The sequence below is a fragment of the Pimephales promelas genome, chromosome 17 (assembly GCF_988280905.1).
Source record: "Pimephales promelas chromosome 17, fPimPro1.hap1.1, whole genome shotgun sequence".
In the NCBI taxonomy this organism is placed as follows: domain Eukaryota; kingdom Metazoa; phylum Chordata; class Actinopteri; order Cypriniformes; family Leuciscidae; genus Pimephales; species Pimephales promelas.
The window spans coordinates 286,471-304,509 of record NC_142785.1 but is presented as its reverse complement, the minus strand read 5'-3'; the positions used below and the strand labels follow the sequence as shown (position 1 = coordinate 304,509).

The 18,039-nt window shown below is 44.6% G+C and overlaps 1 protein-coding gene across 2 annotated transcripts in view; it reads left to right on the top strand.

Annotated features, from left to right (window-relative positions):
• dnah9 (dynein, axonemal, heavy chain 9) overlaps positions 1-18,039 on the top strand; it is a 79,663-nt gene that overhangs the window by 47,208 nt on the left and 14,416 nt on the right. For both annotated transcript variants that reach the window (XM_039653769.2, XM_039653768.2), the window contains 16 exons: positions 1,069-1,211; positions 1,563-1,724; positions 1,986-2,219; positions 4,894-5,154; positions 6,243-6,668; positions 6,843-6,962; positions 8,303-8,491; positions 8,710-8,945; positions 9,022-9,144; positions 9,968-10,172; positions 12,802-12,966; positions 14,429-14,569; positions 15,067-15,237; positions 15,881-16,003; positions 17,482-17,675; positions 17,769-17,917. In XM_039653769.2, the coding sequence (XP_039509703.2) occupies positions 1,069-1,211; positions 1,563-1,724; positions 1,986-2,219; positions 4,894-5,154; positions 6,243-6,668; positions 6,843-6,962; positions 8,303-8,491; positions 8,710-8,945; positions 9,022-9,144; positions 9,968-10,172; positions 12,802-12,966; positions 14,429-14,569; positions 15,067-15,237; positions 15,881-16,003; positions 17,482-17,675; positions 17,769-17,917 (3,042 nt within the window). The remainder of the gene's footprint in view (positions 1-1,068; positions 1,212-1,562; positions 1,725-1,985; positions 2,220-4,893; positions 5,155-6,242; positions 6,669-6,842; positions 6,963-8,302; positions 8,492-8,709; positions 8,946-9,021; positions 9,145-9,967; positions 10,173-12,801; positions 12,967-14,428; positions 14,570-15,066; positions 15,238-15,880; positions 16,004-17,481; positions 17,676-17,768; positions 17,918-18,039) is intronic.

Sequence of the window (18,039 nt, the reverse complement as noted above, 5' to 3'; positions counted from 1 at the left end):
TATGTTCCTTGTGTGATTAGACGAATCGCTCCATCTTTATTTCCGCTGCTCACGGGAGCGTTACGAGATTGATTTAAACGTCACTAGCTTTTTGATTCATTTCTGCGAATCATGTGGAAATGTTTCAAGAAATCAATATAATGATTAGTTTAAATCCTCGCTCAAATCTTGAATAGCTTTTCCACATATCAATAAAGATATGAAGAGTTCAGATGCAAAAGCCTCTAAATGCCATTTGAAATTTTCTTCTTTAATGATGATTTTTGTCAAACTTGTATATTTAAGTTCAGTAATTTCACTTAAATGACAATTAATAGGTAATTATCATTGCCATTTAAGTGAAATTACTGAACTTAAATATACAAGCTTGATAAAAATCATCATTCTAGAAGAAAATTTCAAATGGCACTTAGAGGCTTTTGCATCTGAACTCTTCATATATTTACATAACATTTTAATAATAATACGTATTAACAACAACAAACAATAATAATAACAGTATTAAAATTATAATGATTATTAAAATGCTTTTTACTTCTAATATGCATTTATTTTGGCTACCAGTTATGCAGGAAGTTATTGCTCATACAGTGAATAATTATTTGTAAATAAAGATTTTTACTGTACTTGCTTTTACATGTTCAATCCTCTTGTCCACAGTGAACGATTGTTTAAAAAGGACTGATGTGAGTGAAATGAATCGGCCATTTAAGTCCTTTCACTGTATCAGGATATGAGTGTTTTATTTGTCCGACTGTTACTGTACTTCATTTTATTTTTTATTCTAAATTGTTTTAATTATTTACTGTATTTTATCTTTATTATTATGATTTTTTGTTATTCTAAACTGTTTTAATATTCTGATTTCTTTTGATTATTTTAATTTCTTCCACGTAAAGCACTTTGAATTGCCACTGTGTGTGAAATGTGCTATATTAAATAAACTTGCCTTGCCTTACATTTCTCAGGCCTGTAGTATGATCCTTCTTGAGAGAGCTGTCGCCGAGGGCCAGTTTCTAATGTCTGCGTGTGTCAGAGACTGATATCCGCTCTGTGTCTCCATCGCAGGTGAGATCCCTGACCTGTTCCCCGACGACGAGGTGGAGAACATCATCTCCTCTTTAAGGAATGAAGTGCGTGGTCAGGGTCTGATGGACACCAGGGAGAACTGCTGGAAGTTCTTCATCGACCGCGTCCGTAGGCAGCTCAAAGTGCGTGAGCAGAGTGATTCATGAAGCCTCGCAGGGCCGCGTTTGTTCTCCCACAGTCTCTGGAAATGAGTTTCTGTAACTAGATAAACATGAACAGCCTGGCGTCTCTGGGGAGGCTGTCCGAGGGCGGATTCAGTGCGGATGTGATGTTTGTGAATGTCTGCTTGAATGTTGATTATCCTCCATTGTTGCGGCTCCTCTCTTCCCAGTCTGTCAGTAATGCTCTGCTCACTCACACACATGTGTCCTGCAGGTGGCGCTGTGCTTCTCTCCGGTGGGATTTAACTCCTCCAGTGTGTGTGTGTGTGTGTGTGTGTTCAGCAGTGGTTCACTCACACATGTGTCCTGCAGGTGGCGCTGTGCTTCTCTCCGGTGGGCAGTAAACTCCGCATGCGCAGCAGGAAGTTCCCCGCGGTCGTGAACTGCACCGCCATCGACTGGTTCCACGAGTGGCCACAGGAGGCGCTGGAGTCCGTCAGCCTGCGCTTCCTGCAGGACGTGGAGCACATCCAGGTGACGCACACACACACACACATGTTCATCAACAGCTCTGATCACGACTCCCTCGGTCCAAAGCCCTGAGATGCCATTAACAGTCGGAGCTGAGCTCCTCTTACTGATTCAAGTGCCTGCAGTCATGGAGAACATAATTAGATTGCTAGCGTGCGCACAGTCTCGTTCTGCATTATGCTTCAGGGAAACGGCCCAGTACCGTGACATTTCTGCCAGTATGCTGGTAATTTTATGTGATTGTTAATTCTCCCGCCCGTGTAGCCCGAGGTGAAGGACTCTGTGAGTAAGTTCATGGCTTACGTGCACGTGAGCGTCAACAAGACGTCGAAGGACTACCTGTCGAACGAGCGGCGCTACAACTACACCACGCCCAAGTCCTTCCTGGAGCAGATCAAGCTGTACGGGAACCTGTTGGCGCTCAAGAGGAGAGACCTCACGTCCAAGATGGAGCGGCTGGAGAACGGCCTGGAGAAGCTCAACAGCACCACAGCGCAGGTGATCTCAATCAGGTCCTCCTGGCCTACACACTTCCTGGGTTTCTCCATGTATCAACTAACTAAAGGTGTTTACATCACTGAGGCTGATCTGTGTGTGAAATGCTGAAGGGTCGTCACAGGAGCGTTAGCGGCGTCACAGCTTCTGCATCACAGCTGGAAGATTCATGTCCATTAGCTAATTTATCTTTCAGTGTTCAACACCCTTCCCTGCGAATGAAGCGCTTTCATATGCGGGCAGCGTCGGGCGGGCCTCTGTCGCTCTCCTGTCCACACTAATAGAGTCTCTGGGAGGAGAGCCGGCTCAATTCCTCCAACGCCGCGATACTTAGTCCAAGTGACTACAGCGGCTCAATCTTAACTCTATCAAACGACGAGAACACTTTTTGTGCGCAAAAACAACAAAAATAACGACTTCATTTCAACTATTGGTTTATTTCTCCCTCTGCGCGAGTCAGGTTACTAGTTTAATAGCATAAGCTTCTGTTATTGTACGTCACACGCATCACACACACATGACCAGCGCCGGCCAATAGTGAGCCTACGTGTGACGTAGCTTTACGCAATCACACTACGCTAACTGACTACAGGCTCATGGAGAAGGAAGTGAATAGTTGAAATAAAGTCGGTATTTTTGTTGTTTTTGCGCACAAAAGTGTTCTCGTCGTTTGATAAACTTAAGATTGAGCCACTGTAGTCACTTGGACTATTTTAACGATGTCTTTAATGACTTTTCGATCCCATTCCCTCAAGAAGCCTATGGACTAGTATGCAGGAGCGATCTTAATATCTTAAATATCTTAATTTGTGTTGTGAAGATGAACGAAGGTCTTACGGGGTTGAACAACATGAGGGTGAGTAAATACTGACAGAAGTTTCATTTTTGGGTGAACTAACCCTTTAAGAACAAGTCCAGACTCGAGAACAGTGATGATGAGTTGGAAAATCATGCAGTGTGTTCTCTGCAACACTTGTGCTGTGTGTGTGTGTGAACGCTCCTCAGGTAATGGATTGGGGATCTGTCCTCGCTCCCGCCTGCCCGTAGATGGAAAGCCATCAGAAAGCTCATTTAAACGCAGAGATTTGACTTGCTAGGGACGAGAGGGGAAGAAACATCAAATCCAAATCCACACACACTCTACGCTATTGGACTGTTAGAGGTCGACGCCCACCAGAATAACCCATTTACATTAACGGCAGAGAGCCGGCCTGGCTAGAAATCAAAATTAAAAGTATGTGTTAATGAGGCAGAGAGGTCATTAATGAGCTCCAGGCTGCTTTATTGAGGTGGGACCCAGCTAACATGTAATTAGTGGAGCGCGGATATCAATTCAAGCTAGTTTGTCCCTGCTCGCATTCGGGGGCGTTTTCGCTTTGCTTTTTATTCGTTTTATAGCCACTCATTAAGCAAATCGTCTTAAATGAGAGTCTGTGTTGTTTTTCTTTGCTCATAATAAGCGTTTATGATGCAAACGTGCCGCTAACGGAGATCGGACGGATTGTGGTCACCGCATTGTGTGCTGTCGAAGAGTTTTAAGATGACTCGCGGTGTTTGAACAACACAATCTGATGCGTGTGTTCTTTGATGTGCTGTGGAGATGAGATGGTCTCGGACTGAAGAGGATCATTACAGGCGTTTCATGGGAAACTTGAAGTGTGCTCTCCGACCGCGCTTCCAGGGCAATTAGTCCTCCATCCTCTTTACCTCCTATTCATCAGTCTAATTACCCACACCGCGGCGGCTGTGAGTATGGGCTGTGCTTGCCGAGGGCAGTGGGGTGTTCTGGGTAATCTGGAGAAAGGCAACAGATTCGAGAGGACTGCCGTGTTTGACTCGTTGTTTGCTTTGGGATTGAGTCTGACGACAGTTTTCAGCTAATTGCGTATTCTGTGTTTGCCTCGCGGAATAATCGCATAATCCGCTGTGACTTTTAAAAACAAAAAGACGTTCATTACTAGACGCTCATCCGCCGCGAGTGATTGTCAGATATCAATTAAAACTTCCAGCGCTCGTTTCTCGATAATATCAGTAATATGATTTCACAATGACTCCGCATTAAAAACAAATAGCCTGTTATTCAAAACAACTGCTGATGCAATTAGTTGATAACAGTTCATTAGCTTCCTCAACAGACTGAATAATAAATACAGCTCATATTATTATGGTGCCACTGTATAATGAGCATTTATAAGTTTTTATTATAATTAGGGTTATAATTATATTATACAGTCCAACCAAACATTATTCAGACTATAGTTCATTTCTGTAAGAGAGGAGAGCAGAATAAAGTAAACTGTGACATATTACACCCACATTTATACACATTTGGGGCCAATAATGAGTCCTCCACTTTGAGCTGTAATTGCTGATGCTCTTTTTACACACACACTGAACAACATGAAGCATTGCTTGGTCACTGGTTGAGCTAAACTGGTCTTATCTAATTGTGTAGTTAAATTTACCAGCTGACAGATATTCAACATAACTCATGTGTGAGAGTCCAACAGAAGGACGGACAAAACCAGTCACATATCAAACACTGATCTGAGAACTGAGTTCTGCTCATATTTATAAACCAGAGCGGATGAACTGATGATGTGAGAAATGCTGAAGGACTGTGAGGTTTGACTGAATCAGTGTGATTGATCACTGACGTCTCTCTCGCGTCTCTCAGGTGGACGACATGAAGGCCAAGCTGGCGGCGCAGGAGGTGGAGCTGAAGCTGAAGAACGAGAGCGCCGATAAACTGATCCAGGTCGTGGGAGTGGAGACGGAGAAGGTGGCGAAGGAGAAGGCCGTGGCTGACGACGAGGAGAGGAAGGTGGCCATCATCGCGGAGGAAGTGATGCGCAAACAGAGAGACTGTGAGGAGGACCTGGCTAAAGCCGAGCCGGCGCTCATAGCGGCTCAAGACGCTCTCAACACACTCAACAAGGTCCGAGACCTGCCTTTACACACACACACACACACACACACACACACACACACCACCAGCCAAACACTTGGGGTCGAGAAGATTTGGAATGTTCTGCTCACCAAAGCTGCGTTTATTTGATCAATAATACAGTAAAACAGTGTAATATTACTCCAGTGTGTGAAGGGTCGTTTATATCCTGAATTTATCATCATTACTCCAGTCTTCAGTGTCACATGATCCTCCAGAGATCACTCTAATATGAGGATCTGATTCAGAATTATCATCAGTGTATAAACGAGACGTTTGACTGCTAGTGTGTGTCGGTAACACTTTATTTGAAGGGGTGTGCATAAGACTGACATAACACTGTCATAAACATGACATAACACCTGTCATGAACGTGAAGGAGACTTTATGAATGTTTATGACTCTTGTCATTAAGTGTCATTCGGTAAATTATGACACTTTTAATGCAAAGTTGACATTGTTTAAAATGTCTTTGTTATGACAACTTGACATTAACCAAGAAATCATAACCTGTCACAAATATGTCATAACAGGTCTAATTATCAAACTTAAAGAAGTGATTTAGCTTTGTGTTAACATTACATCACCCTGTCATATGTGGTTGGTTTTGACTTTGGCCGTCATGATGACACTATTATAACTGTGACATGAATATTTTACTTGTCCTCAAGTAAAGTGGAACACGTTGGACTAGTTATAAAGATGTCATTAAGGGTTACTACACTGTTAAATGCTTTAACAACAGTGTCATTAATATTTCCCCTTACCTCAAGTAAAGTGGAACACGTTGGACTAGTTATAAAGATGTCAGGTTGAAGGTTATGATTTCTTGGTTAATGTCAAGTTGTCATAACAAAGACATTTTAAACAATGTCAACTTTGCATTAAAAGTGTCATAATTTACCGAATGACACTTAATGACAACATTCATAAACATTCATAAAGACTCCTTCATTGTCATGTCAGTCTTATTCGCACCCAAATAAAGTGTTGCCTGTGTGTGTGTTATCTGTAGAAGAGTGTAGTTGTTTAGACGGTTTGCTCACGGTATATTTTGCCCCTTTTGTTCTTGTTTGTAGAACAATCTGACGGAGCTGAAGTCGTTCGGTGCGCCTGTGGCCGCGGTGACGAACGTGACGGCGGCGGTGATGGTGCTAACGGCTCCCGGCGGCCGCGTCCCCAAAGACCGCAGCTGGAAGGCCGCCAAAGTGATGATGGCGAAGGTGGACGCCTTCCTCGATTCGCTGATCAATTTCAAAAAGGAAAACATTCACGAGAACTGCCTGAAAGCCATCCGGCCGTACCTGCAGGACCCAGACTTCCAGCCGGAGCTCATCGCGGCCAAGTCCAACGCCGCCGCGGGCCTGTGCTCCTGGGTCATCAACATCGTCAAGTTCTACGAGGTGTACTGCGAGGTGGAGCCCAAGAGACAAGCGCTGAGCAAAGCCAACTCTGAGCTGGCCACCGCGCAGGACAAGCTCTCCGTCATCAAGGCCAAAATCAACGTACGTGTCGTTCGCAATATCCCAGACGAGTCTCAGACTCTGTAGAGATGGACTGCGGATCACACTGTTCTCTCCTAAAGCGCTTTATACAGTCCACACACACACACACACACACACCGCTGGCAGACCGCCTGCGTTCACTACTGACGTGTGTTTTAAACCTCCTCCTGACAGCAACTGAACGAGAACTTGGCGAAGCTGATGGAGAAGTTTGAGAAGGCCACGACAGACAAGCTGCGGTGCCAGCAGGAGGCCGAGACCACGGCGCACACCATCGCCCTCGCCAACCGCCTGGTGAGCCAATCAGAGCCTGCGTTACGGGGCAATAGATGAGCAAGACAAACAGAAACACTTATGAATAATAATTACAATGCAGCAAACCCCCAGAATAACTCATTTCTGCTTTACTAGACAGCAGTGAATCACACACACACACACATGCAGCAGAGCTGGTGTCTGCCTGAAGCGCACATATAAACCATTGTTAGCTCTGGGAATGATTGTGACCCTGCAGTGTGTGAGGGGTTAAAGGTCAAGTGTGTCATTTCCACACCATTACCAGCAAATAGTAATTACCACTGTCGTGTAAAGGAGCAGCACACAGGCCAGCGATGTCGGAGCGCGGACACTTTTACAATATATATACACACCGGGGGTGCACTGCGGATATTTCAACAGCAGAAAATACCATTTTAGTTTTTGTCTGAAAGATAAAGACAGCAGAAAATGTAAGCTGAATATATGCCGCCCCGATTTGCAGGAATGCTATATTTTGATAATAGGTGAAGCAATAAATCTGCTAACCCTGATTCTGCTGCATAGACCTGAATGAAGAATAATACATTGATGTATGATTTTAATACATAGAAATTTAATATAGGCCTATTTGCTGTCAAATTTGTGTTACTTGAAATAAAACTGAGGCTATTTTATTTGATTGGCTTAATTCAGATTCATTAAAATATTCAATTTAATTAAAAAGTTTAATAATATAATTATAAAAAAAAAATTACAATAAGTAAGGTCTGATATTGTGCATATTATTGTGTTATTTGTTAAGCCCCACTAAAAAACATTGTAAAACACAATAAAGATTTCGCACTATATTTCAAGACTTCTAAAGTCATTCAATACCAGAATGTGCAGTAAAAGTTAATATTTAAGTCGTTAAGGTAAAGTTAATGGAAGCTCATCTCTCCTCAGTCAGATTCAGATTCCTTTATTTTGTTATTTTCATGGTGACGAAATTGTGTTTCACACATACACTATTCAGTAATTCAGTGCACAATTTAAATATAAATATAAGAATACTAGAATACATTAAAAAGATAAAAAGATTTAATAAAATAAAAATAATAAATAAATATATAGTTTAAATCATGTTCTCTGGTTGAGAAGTCTAATAGCTGTGGGAAAGAAACCTACTAGTTCTTGCCCTGATACTTCTGTATCTTTTACCAGACTGAAGGAGTATGAACGTGGCACATGAGAAATGATTAAAGTCCTCAATGATGTTTTCCTTTTTTTTTCATTCATTCTCCTTTTTTTTTTTTTCAAATTTCGGTTTTCAGCCCAGAATTTTCCTTTGGGTGCATCACTAACATACACTGTGTGTGTGTGTGTGTGTGTGTCAGGTCGGGGGTCTGGCGTCTGAGAACGTGCGCTGGGCCGAAGCGGTGAAGACCTTCAAGCGTCAGGAGGAGACTCTGTGTGGAGACGTGCTCCTCATCACGGCGTTCGTCTCGTATCTGGGATATTTCACCAAGCGCTACCGGCTGGAGCTGATGGACCAGTGCTGGAGGCCGTACCTCAGCCAGCTCAAGGTCAAGCTCACACACTACAGTTACGTCTGCACGCTTCATTACGGCCACCGGGGCTCTCCTTACAAACCTACCAGCAGAATTGCTTCCCTTTGTGGCGTCATATTCGGTTCACTTTGTTTTCGTTAATAAGAACGCCGTCTCAGTGTGACGGAAGGCCAAAAACATGCGCTCTCAAAGGCCTGAGTATCCGCCAGTCATCCGTGTGTGTTGCTCCGCAGGTGCCGATCCCGGTGACCCCCGGCCTGGACCCGCTCACCATGCTCACGGACGACGCCGACATCGCCACCTGGCAGAACGAGGGGCTCCCGGCGGACCGCATGTCCACGGAGAACGCCACCATCCTCACCAGCTGCGAGCGCTGGCCCCTCATGGTGGACCCGCAGCTCCAGGGCATCAAGTGGATCAAACACCGCTACGGGGAGGACCTGCGCATCATCCGGATCGGCCAGAGAGGGTACACACACCGACCTCTCACCTCAGGCCTTGCCGAGTCCGCTCGGCTCCTTACTGAAGCGATCTCTGTCCCGCAGGTATCTGGACTCCATCGAGAGGGCTCTGTCTGTGGGCGAAGCCGTCCTGATCGAGAACCTGGAGGAGGCGGTGGATCCGGTGCTCGGCCCGCTGCTCGGACGCGAAACCATTAAGAAAGGACGGTGAGAGTGTTTAAATGACCTTATTAGTCACTGGTTGGATGAAGCCGGATATACAAAACATTCTCAAGGAGAAAAGTCTTCCTATCTGCCAATGTCTTATTCTCTGACTTAGCAAAGAAGATACGAATAATCTGTATTCCCAAAAAACATCTCCTTAAGAGTTTTCTTGACTTCTTTCTTAAGAAGATGTCCGTGAATCGGCCCAGGTTCATAATTCTGCTTTGATTTTGCTGACAAGATTTTATTGTACTCTGTTTATCACTCATTAATCAGAAAATACAGTCAGCAGACACAGAACTAATACATTTACACCATGTTTTTAGGAATGAAATATTGTACAAATCAGGCCAATGATCATAAGAGCAAACCTTCAGAATATAGATATGAATGAGTGTGTGTGTGTGTGTGTGTGTGTGTGTGTGTGAATCTGAAGTGGAGATTTATGACTCAAACTCACCGCCTGAAAGATGTGGATTGAGTTTGAAATTGTGGACGCTAAGAGCAAAAGTGCAGTAAAAGAAACACTTAAATGTGTGTTTTGGATGGTCTGAAAGAAGCGAAGTGTATCTGAGACTGAGCAGTGTGTGACGGGTCGCCCGTGCCTGTAGTGTCTCGCCTTAAAAGCTTGATTGCTGTTGCTGTTTAAAGTGATTATTGTGTTGTTTATTCACATCACGGCTGTCCAAACCTGAGATATTGTGCTTCATGTGTTTGAGTTTGGCAGTTTCTAACTTTCTTCTCCTTTGATGATGCATGAAAGAAAGAACATCATTATGGCTCCTGCTGTGAATAATGAGCTAACTCACGTTTTAATCTGCGACAGCTACATAAAGATTGGAGACAAGGAGTGCGAGTACAACCCCAGCTTCCGGCTGATCCTTCACACGAAGCTGGCGAACCCGCACTACCAGCCGGAGCTGCAGGCGCAGTGTACACTGGTGAACTTCACCGTGACCCGGGACGGGCTGGAGGACCAGCTGCTGGCGGCCGTGGTCAGCATGGAGAGACCGGACCTGGAGGAGCTCAAGGTGATCTTAGCGGACAGAACCGCTCACACACACATGAACATCAGCCCGAGCTTTACTCTCGCTCAACTCATCATAGGTGTGTGTGTGTGACTCTTCTGTCAGACCAACACTATCAGAGTTCGTGCGACACACTGCTGGCATACACTACTACTGACGTCAGGAGTTGCGTAAGTAGAGACGGTGTGTGTTCGTTTGGCCGGAAGCTAGAACTTTACTTTATAACGTGTTAAATAGGAAAATTTTTCTCACACAAACGCATTGGCTTCACTTCAGAAGGCCGTTATTAACCCATCGAGCACTTTATGATGGACAGATGCACTTTTATGATGATAGATGCACTTTTATGATGGACAGATGCACTTTTATGATGGACAGATGCACTTTTATGATGCACTTTTATGATGGACAGATGCACTTTTATGATGCACTTTTATGATGGACAGATGCACTTTTATGATGGACAGATGCACTTTTATGATGATAGATGCACTTTTATGATGGATAGATGCACTTTTATGATGGATAGATGCACTTTTATGATGGATAGATGCACTTTTTTGATGGACAGATGCACTTTTATGATGGATAGATGCACTTTTATGATGGACAGATGCACTTTTATGATGGACAGATGCACTTTTATGATGGACAGATGCACTTTTATGATGATAGATGCACTTTTATGATGGACAGATGCACTTTTATGATGATAGATGCACTTTTATGATGGACAGATGCACTTTTATGATGGATAGATTCACTTTTATGATGGATAGATGCACTTTTATGATGGATAGATGCACTTTTATGATGGATAGATTCACTTTTATGATGGATAGATGCACTTTTATGATGGATAGATGCACTTTTATGATGGACAGATGCACTTTTATGTTGATAAATGCACTTTTATGATGGACAGATGCACTTTTATGATGATAAATGCACTTTTATGGACTTCAAAACAGAAACAGACATTCGCTGCCATTATAAAGCTTGGAAGAGCCAGGACATTTTTAAAATAACTCTGATTGTGTTCGTCTGAAATAGAATGTCATAGACACGTAGCATGAGTTGAGGGAGAGTGAATCATGGGCTAATTTCATTTTTGGGTGAACTTTCCCTTTAAGTAGATGCTTTATGACATGCTATATGATTGTGAGCTTAATTGTATTCTTCAGTTTCTGAGGTCTAGATTGGCTGAAGTTCTGCAGGCGTATCAGAATATTTGATGACACATGCTGTTTCCCAAAGAGCGTCATGTGATCTCACCCTTACTTTACTAAAGGTTAATTAGTGGTGCACTGTCCGTGCCTTATGTATATAATAATCACACGCGTTGCTTACCCAGAGCAATTTTGCTAATGACCAATGAGCGCTTCGACTATCGGTAACCCATTTGGACATGTATTATATATTAGCATTAGTATATTAGCATAACATTACTGCAAGTAATTAGCTGTAATGGTCAAGCAAGCGTTTGTGCCACGGGCTCGAAGTTCCCTCACTGTCCCTCGAGGAAGCTTCTTTTATTTATTTTTCAGCTTTTCTTCATTTCGTCCTCCTGAAATGTGTGTCTGAAGTGGAAGCGGAGGGTTTTTACTTGCGAACAAACTACACCAAACCAAAGAAGTGTTTTAATAACTGGAGCGGGTCACGCGGTTATTTCCAGACATGTGCCTTCGTAGAGCTGATATGATGCTTAATGAAGCTTGATTAATTAGTGTTTCCAAGCTGAGATCCTGAGGACGGGGAATGCTGCCGAACTCTCTTGTCGTGTTAATTAATATTGAAAGTTGTCGAAAGTGTGACAGTCCCTTAACGTGGAGTAAGATGACGAGTTATGGTAACTCTCTGTCCAGTCTCTACTGGGTTTTATAATTAGATCTTATGCAACCACACCACCACAGGGACGCTGCTTCTTATTTAGAGGATTTTTAGAGAGTTTGTTCATATTCCCTTGCTTGTGTTTTCCATTATTAATTGCGTTGAGTTTATGGTACCTCAGCGTTCACATTGAGATCTGCGCATCTCAAGGCCATTAGATGAAGTAAATGCCAGTGTGATCCGCGGAGAGACGCATCGCTCTCACTAATGATCTCAGATCAGCCAAACGCAGCGTCCGTGGCTCAGGGTCTCTCCGCTGTTAATTGTTTGTTTTTCAGCTCCGCGGTAATTGGACACAAAGACGCCGGTGCAGATGTAATCATTAATGACTGACGCATTAGGAAGGGCTCGTGTCCCGAACCTGTTTTCCTCCTCTGTGATGAGCCGTGGCGCGCCGAGGTCCAGATCTCTGACCCGAGCTCCTGTGAGGCTGCTGTAGGTGTGTGTTGTGCAGATTGACCTCTTCAGGGATCTCGGCAGTCCAATATGAGAGTAGTTTGTGAGATGACGGCTCTCTGAGCGCGTGTGTGTGTGTGATTTGCAGTCCAGGTCGTCGCTCGTTGCGTTAGTTTATCTATCAAACGTAAGGAATGGATCCATGAGCATCGACAGTCCCGTCACACTCGGCCGCTCGTGGTTTTTGATGTTGGCGAGAGGAAGTCTGTTGATCTCTCAGATGCCCTCTGATGTGCCCGGCTCTGCCCGTGGCTCTCGTTCTCATCTCGCATGTCTTTCTGTGTAGTCAAACCTCACAAAGCAGCAGAACGGCTTCAAAATCACTTTGAAAACTCTGGAGGACAACCTGCTCTCACGCCTGTCCTCGGCGTCCGGGAACTTCCTGGGGGACGTGGAGCTGGTGGAGAACCTGGAGATCACCAAGAGAACAGCGGCCGAGATCGAAGTCAAGGTGTGTGTGTGTGTGTGTGTGTGCGCTTCACGACTGACACCACAGTAATGCTTGCAGTGGAAAGTGCCACAGTTTAATAGAAGCACTACACTTTCAATAAGTGTGTATTTATACATCATTAAACACTTTACAACGAGTTTTCATTTGTTCACCTCGGTTAACATTAACAACTAATTCTACAGCATTTAAAGGAGAACTCCGGCGCAAAATGAACCTTTGGTCTAATTACACATTGTTACCTAGTCAACCGTTATCTGAGATTTGTTTTCACGATTGCCGAATGTAAATAGTTTTATCTATAAAAACAGTTTAGCCTATAACGCTAGTATAACGCTAGTATATAGGGAATAGAGAAATGACAAATAAAAATCGCTTGTTATTACCACTAACAAATAATAGCCCCACACTAACACGACAGCATAATAAGGGTCCCTACATGCAAACCGAAGCATTGAGAACTTTGTCAGTGTCCATACAGTTTAATAAGAAGATATTTTATACACACAGTCAACTTCGCGAATTCAGGAAGAAGCCATCTTGGAAAAATAGTCTCTACCAGTCGATCTACGAGCGCCGATCCAAGTGCGCTGAACTGTGCAGAATCTCATACCGGAAGAAACACAAACACGAACCGTTTTCTTCTCTTCAATGTGTACACGTAGCCTACTGTTCGCGCTCACCTTATCACCTTATTCACATCTCACCAGCACACTTGGATCGGCGCTCGTAGATCGACTGGTAGAGACTATTTTTCCAAGATGGCTTCTTCCTGTATTCGCGAAGTTGACTGTGTGTATAAAATATCTTCTTATTAAACTGTATGGACACTAACAAAGTTCTCAATGCTTCGGTTTGAATGTAGGGACCCTTATTATGCTGTCGTGTTAGTGTGGGGCTATTATTTGTTAGTGGTAATAACAAGCGATTTTTATTTGTCATTACTCTATTCCCTATATACTAGCGTTATACTAGCGTTATAGGCTAAACTGTTTTTAGAGATAAAACTATTTACATTCGGCAATCATGAAAACAAATCTCAGATAACGGTTGACTAGGTAACAATGTGTAATTAGACCAAAGGTTCATTTTGCGCCGGAGTTCTCCTTTAATAAGATCGTTCTTTGATAAAATCTCAATGTTTGCTGATAGATTTTAGTTAACACACTGTACACTAATATTAACATTTGTAGTAACTTTCATTAACAAAACTTAGTAAATGCTGTAAGAATATATTGTCATTGTTAGTTCATTTTAGTTATTGTCCTGTTACCATTGAAATAATTGATTGCGTTACACACAGGATTTCATTTATTTATGGTTAATTAAAACCCGATGTTGAAATCCACCAATGAATGTAGTTTTAATCAACCTGGTCTTGTAATCTACAGTAAGAATATAAGAGTAAGCTGATAAGAACAGCTCAAGTGTGTGTGTGTGTGTGTGTGTGTGTGCGCTGCTACAGGTGAAGGAGGCGAAGGTGACGGAGGCCGAGATCAACGACGCCAGAGAACACTACCGTCCAGCGGCGGCCCGCGCCTCGCTCCTCTACTTCATCATGAACGACCTCAACAAAATACACCCCATGTACCAGTTCTCTCTCAAGGTAACGATGAGGCGTATTACAGCGCGAGCGGATCATAAACGGGCCTGGCGTCTTCACTGGTTGCAAGCAAAAGCAAAATCACCGCTATCATCATCAGTGTGTTCTGTTAATTTAACGATTAATAAAGAATCCCAAACTCTGAGTTTGAGCCGGTGTAATGAATCAACACTGATTAGCCAGATTTACTCTCTAACGGCAGCACACACTTCCTTAAGAAACACTTGAAGAACAGCTCTGCTGACAGAAGTAGATTCTGAATGTTTAGTTAGTTTGTGTGTGTGTGTGTGTGTGTGTGTGTGTGTGTGTGTGTGTGTGTGTGTGTGTGTGTTCAGACTTTCCTGTGTTTTCCGTCACACTCTACAGACACACAATAACTGCTGCGGAGAACGCTGGATCTTCCTCAGCGCTCGTTACAGAAGCGTCTCAGAGAGAAACTCATTAGTCCGTCTCTGTGTCTCATTGTTCTCGTGTGTGTGTGTGTGTGTGTGTGTGTGCAGGCGTTCAGCGTGGTGTTTCAGAAGGCCGTACTGAAAGCTGAGCCCGATGAGAGCTTGAAGCAGCGAGTCCTGAATCTGATCGACAGCATCACGGCATCCGTGTTCCAGTACACCACCCGCGGGCTCTTCGAGTGCGACAAGCTCACATACACCGCCCAGCTGACCTTCCAGGTGACACACACACACACACACACCGCCCAGCTGACCTTCCAGGTGACACACACACACACACATACACTGCCCAGCTGACCTTCCAGGTGACACACACACACACACATACACCGCCCAGCTGACCTTCCAGGTGACACACACACACACACACACACACACCGCCCAGCTGACCTTCCAGGTGACACACACACACACACATACACCGCCCAGCTGACCTTCCAGGTGACACACACACACACACATACACCGCCCAGCTGACCTTCCAGGTGACACACACACACACACACACCGCCCAGCTGACCTTCCAGGTGACACACACACACACACACACACCGCCCAGCTGACCTTCCAGGTGACACACACACACACACACACACCGCCCAGCTGACCTTCCAGGTGACACACACACACACACATACACCGCCCAGCTGACCTTCCAGGTGACACACACACACACACACACACCGCCCAGCTGACCTTCCAGGTGACACACACACACACACATACACCGCCCAGCTGACCTTCCAGGTGACACACACACACACACACACCACCCAGCTGACCTTCCAGGTGACCCCCACACACACACACACGCACACACACACACACACTTCTCGTAACACACTCTTCATCTGTCCTGCAGGTGTTGCTGATGAGTAAAGAGATCAATCCCCGAGAGCTGGACTTCCTGTTGCGTTTCCCAGTGCTTCCTGGAGTGACATCACCGGTGGACTTCCTGTCCGATCACTCCTGGGGCGGCATTAAAGTGAGACTCGCTCTAGCACTTATTTCTTTGAAGCTGTGCTCATCATATCTTAATATCTGATTGATCAGATCAGATCAGAACCACACAGATGACCGCACCAGCGTCCACACCAGCGCCCGGTACCGCTCGTTTACTCTCAGCCTCGTCGTCTGTCTCGTTAAACGCTCGAGCTTTTTAAGCAGGATGGATTCTGATTGGCTGTCAGTGTTTCCGTCAGCAGGGGGCGCTGGGACGTCGACCTCACGCCCGTTTTTATATTTACTTTATTATAATCTCTAAATTTGAAGAATAATCTGTGATAGTTACATGCTAATAATGGTTTTACTTGGTTAGCTCGTGGCTTGACTGCCTCTACCAGTTTCATCTCTTCTGTCCTGGCATAGACATATACACTAGACCTCACCTGGGGGTTCTAAGCATGCGTCAAAACCGCCGCCATCTTGGAACAGGGGTCTTGTCATAGGAAGTAGCTAGGTAACGCTGCTATCTCTGCCTTTACTTCGAATTCACTGATGGTGGCGGACTTTTGTGCAGCGTATGATGATCACAGATGAAATCTGAACTAGAATGTTTTTTAAAAAAAATTGTTTCTTTCTGGAATCAATGATAAATACATGTCTGACCGTTGGAACAAACCAAAAAAACAAGAAAAATCGCATTCATGATGATTTATGGTGATTTTATTTGCGTTAGACCTGTGTCTACTACATTGACGCTGATGCATTAAAGTGGAGGGGCTCCCCTGTTTCAAGATGGCGGCTCTATTGACGCATTCGTTCCAATGAACTGCCGTATCCAAGGTGAGGTCTAGTGTATATGTCTATGCTGTCCTGGAAGCGCCCGCTGACCCCTGACCCCGAATGTCTTATCCGTCAGCGCTGCGCGTGTAAATCCGATGTCGTCTGAGAGTCCGTAACCTGCTGAAATCTGCCGTCAAGATGTAGTGTTTCCCATCAGCGCGGCTTTCTGGGATTATGAGTCATCATTGTCCCGCCGGATGTTCTTCCCGGAGAAGATAAACACACTTCTGCTCTTCTGCTGCCCGAGCACTTCTGCAGGTCTGCTTATGAAGGAGCACGCTCATGTTTACTCAGCAGTTTGTGGCTTTCCTCTGTCGTTAGATTTGATTAGCGCCTTTGCAATGTTGAATCTGTCATCATCTCATTTTCTCCTGTTTCTGATAAGATTGCAGATCGTCCGCTCAGCATGCCTGCAGAATAATGCATCCTGAAAGAGACAGGCTTGTGTTATTGATGAAAGCGTGTCCTGCTGCGTGACCCAAACTCCAGTCGAGATTTGTCCTAACGGTTTAATAATTATGTGGCATGCAGCTTTTATGACTTCATGTTAATTCTGAGACGGCATGAAATAGCTGTACTTGAACGGGCTAAACCGCAGGACCGCTTCGAACGCACTGAAGCGCTTATATCTCAGCGGGTCTCGTGTGATTGCTGTATCACGGTACTGTGTGCTTTCAGGCTCTCTCTGCCATCGAGGACTTCCATAACCTGGACCGGGACATCGAAGGCTCGGCGAAGCGCTGGAAGAAGTTTGTGGAGTCCGAGTGTCCTGAGAAGGAGAAGTTCCCCCAGGAGTGGAAGAGCAAGACGTCTCTCCAGAGACTGTGTATGATGCGAGCGCTGCGACCCGACAGAATGACCTACGCCGTCAGGTACCGGACCAGCGCTTCGTAGTTTGTGAACGCTTCAGATCTTTGAGATCACTGTAAAGCAAACGCACTGATCTAAACATTTTTATGCTTCAGGGACTTTGTGGAGGAGAAGCTGGGCAGTAGATACGTGCTGAGCCGCTCGCTGGACTTCGCTGTGTCGTACGAGGAGTCGGGAGCCGCCACCCCCATGTTCTTCATCCTGTCTCCCGGAGTCGACCCGCTGAAGGACGTGGAGAAGCACGGTACTGGCCAGCTACATCATTTACCCACAATGCTGCAGTGATTTAAAGCTAAGCTGGCATTTGGGCATTTTCCAAATGTCATTTTGGTATTTTTAACATGACCCCTAAAGGTCAGCGTAACC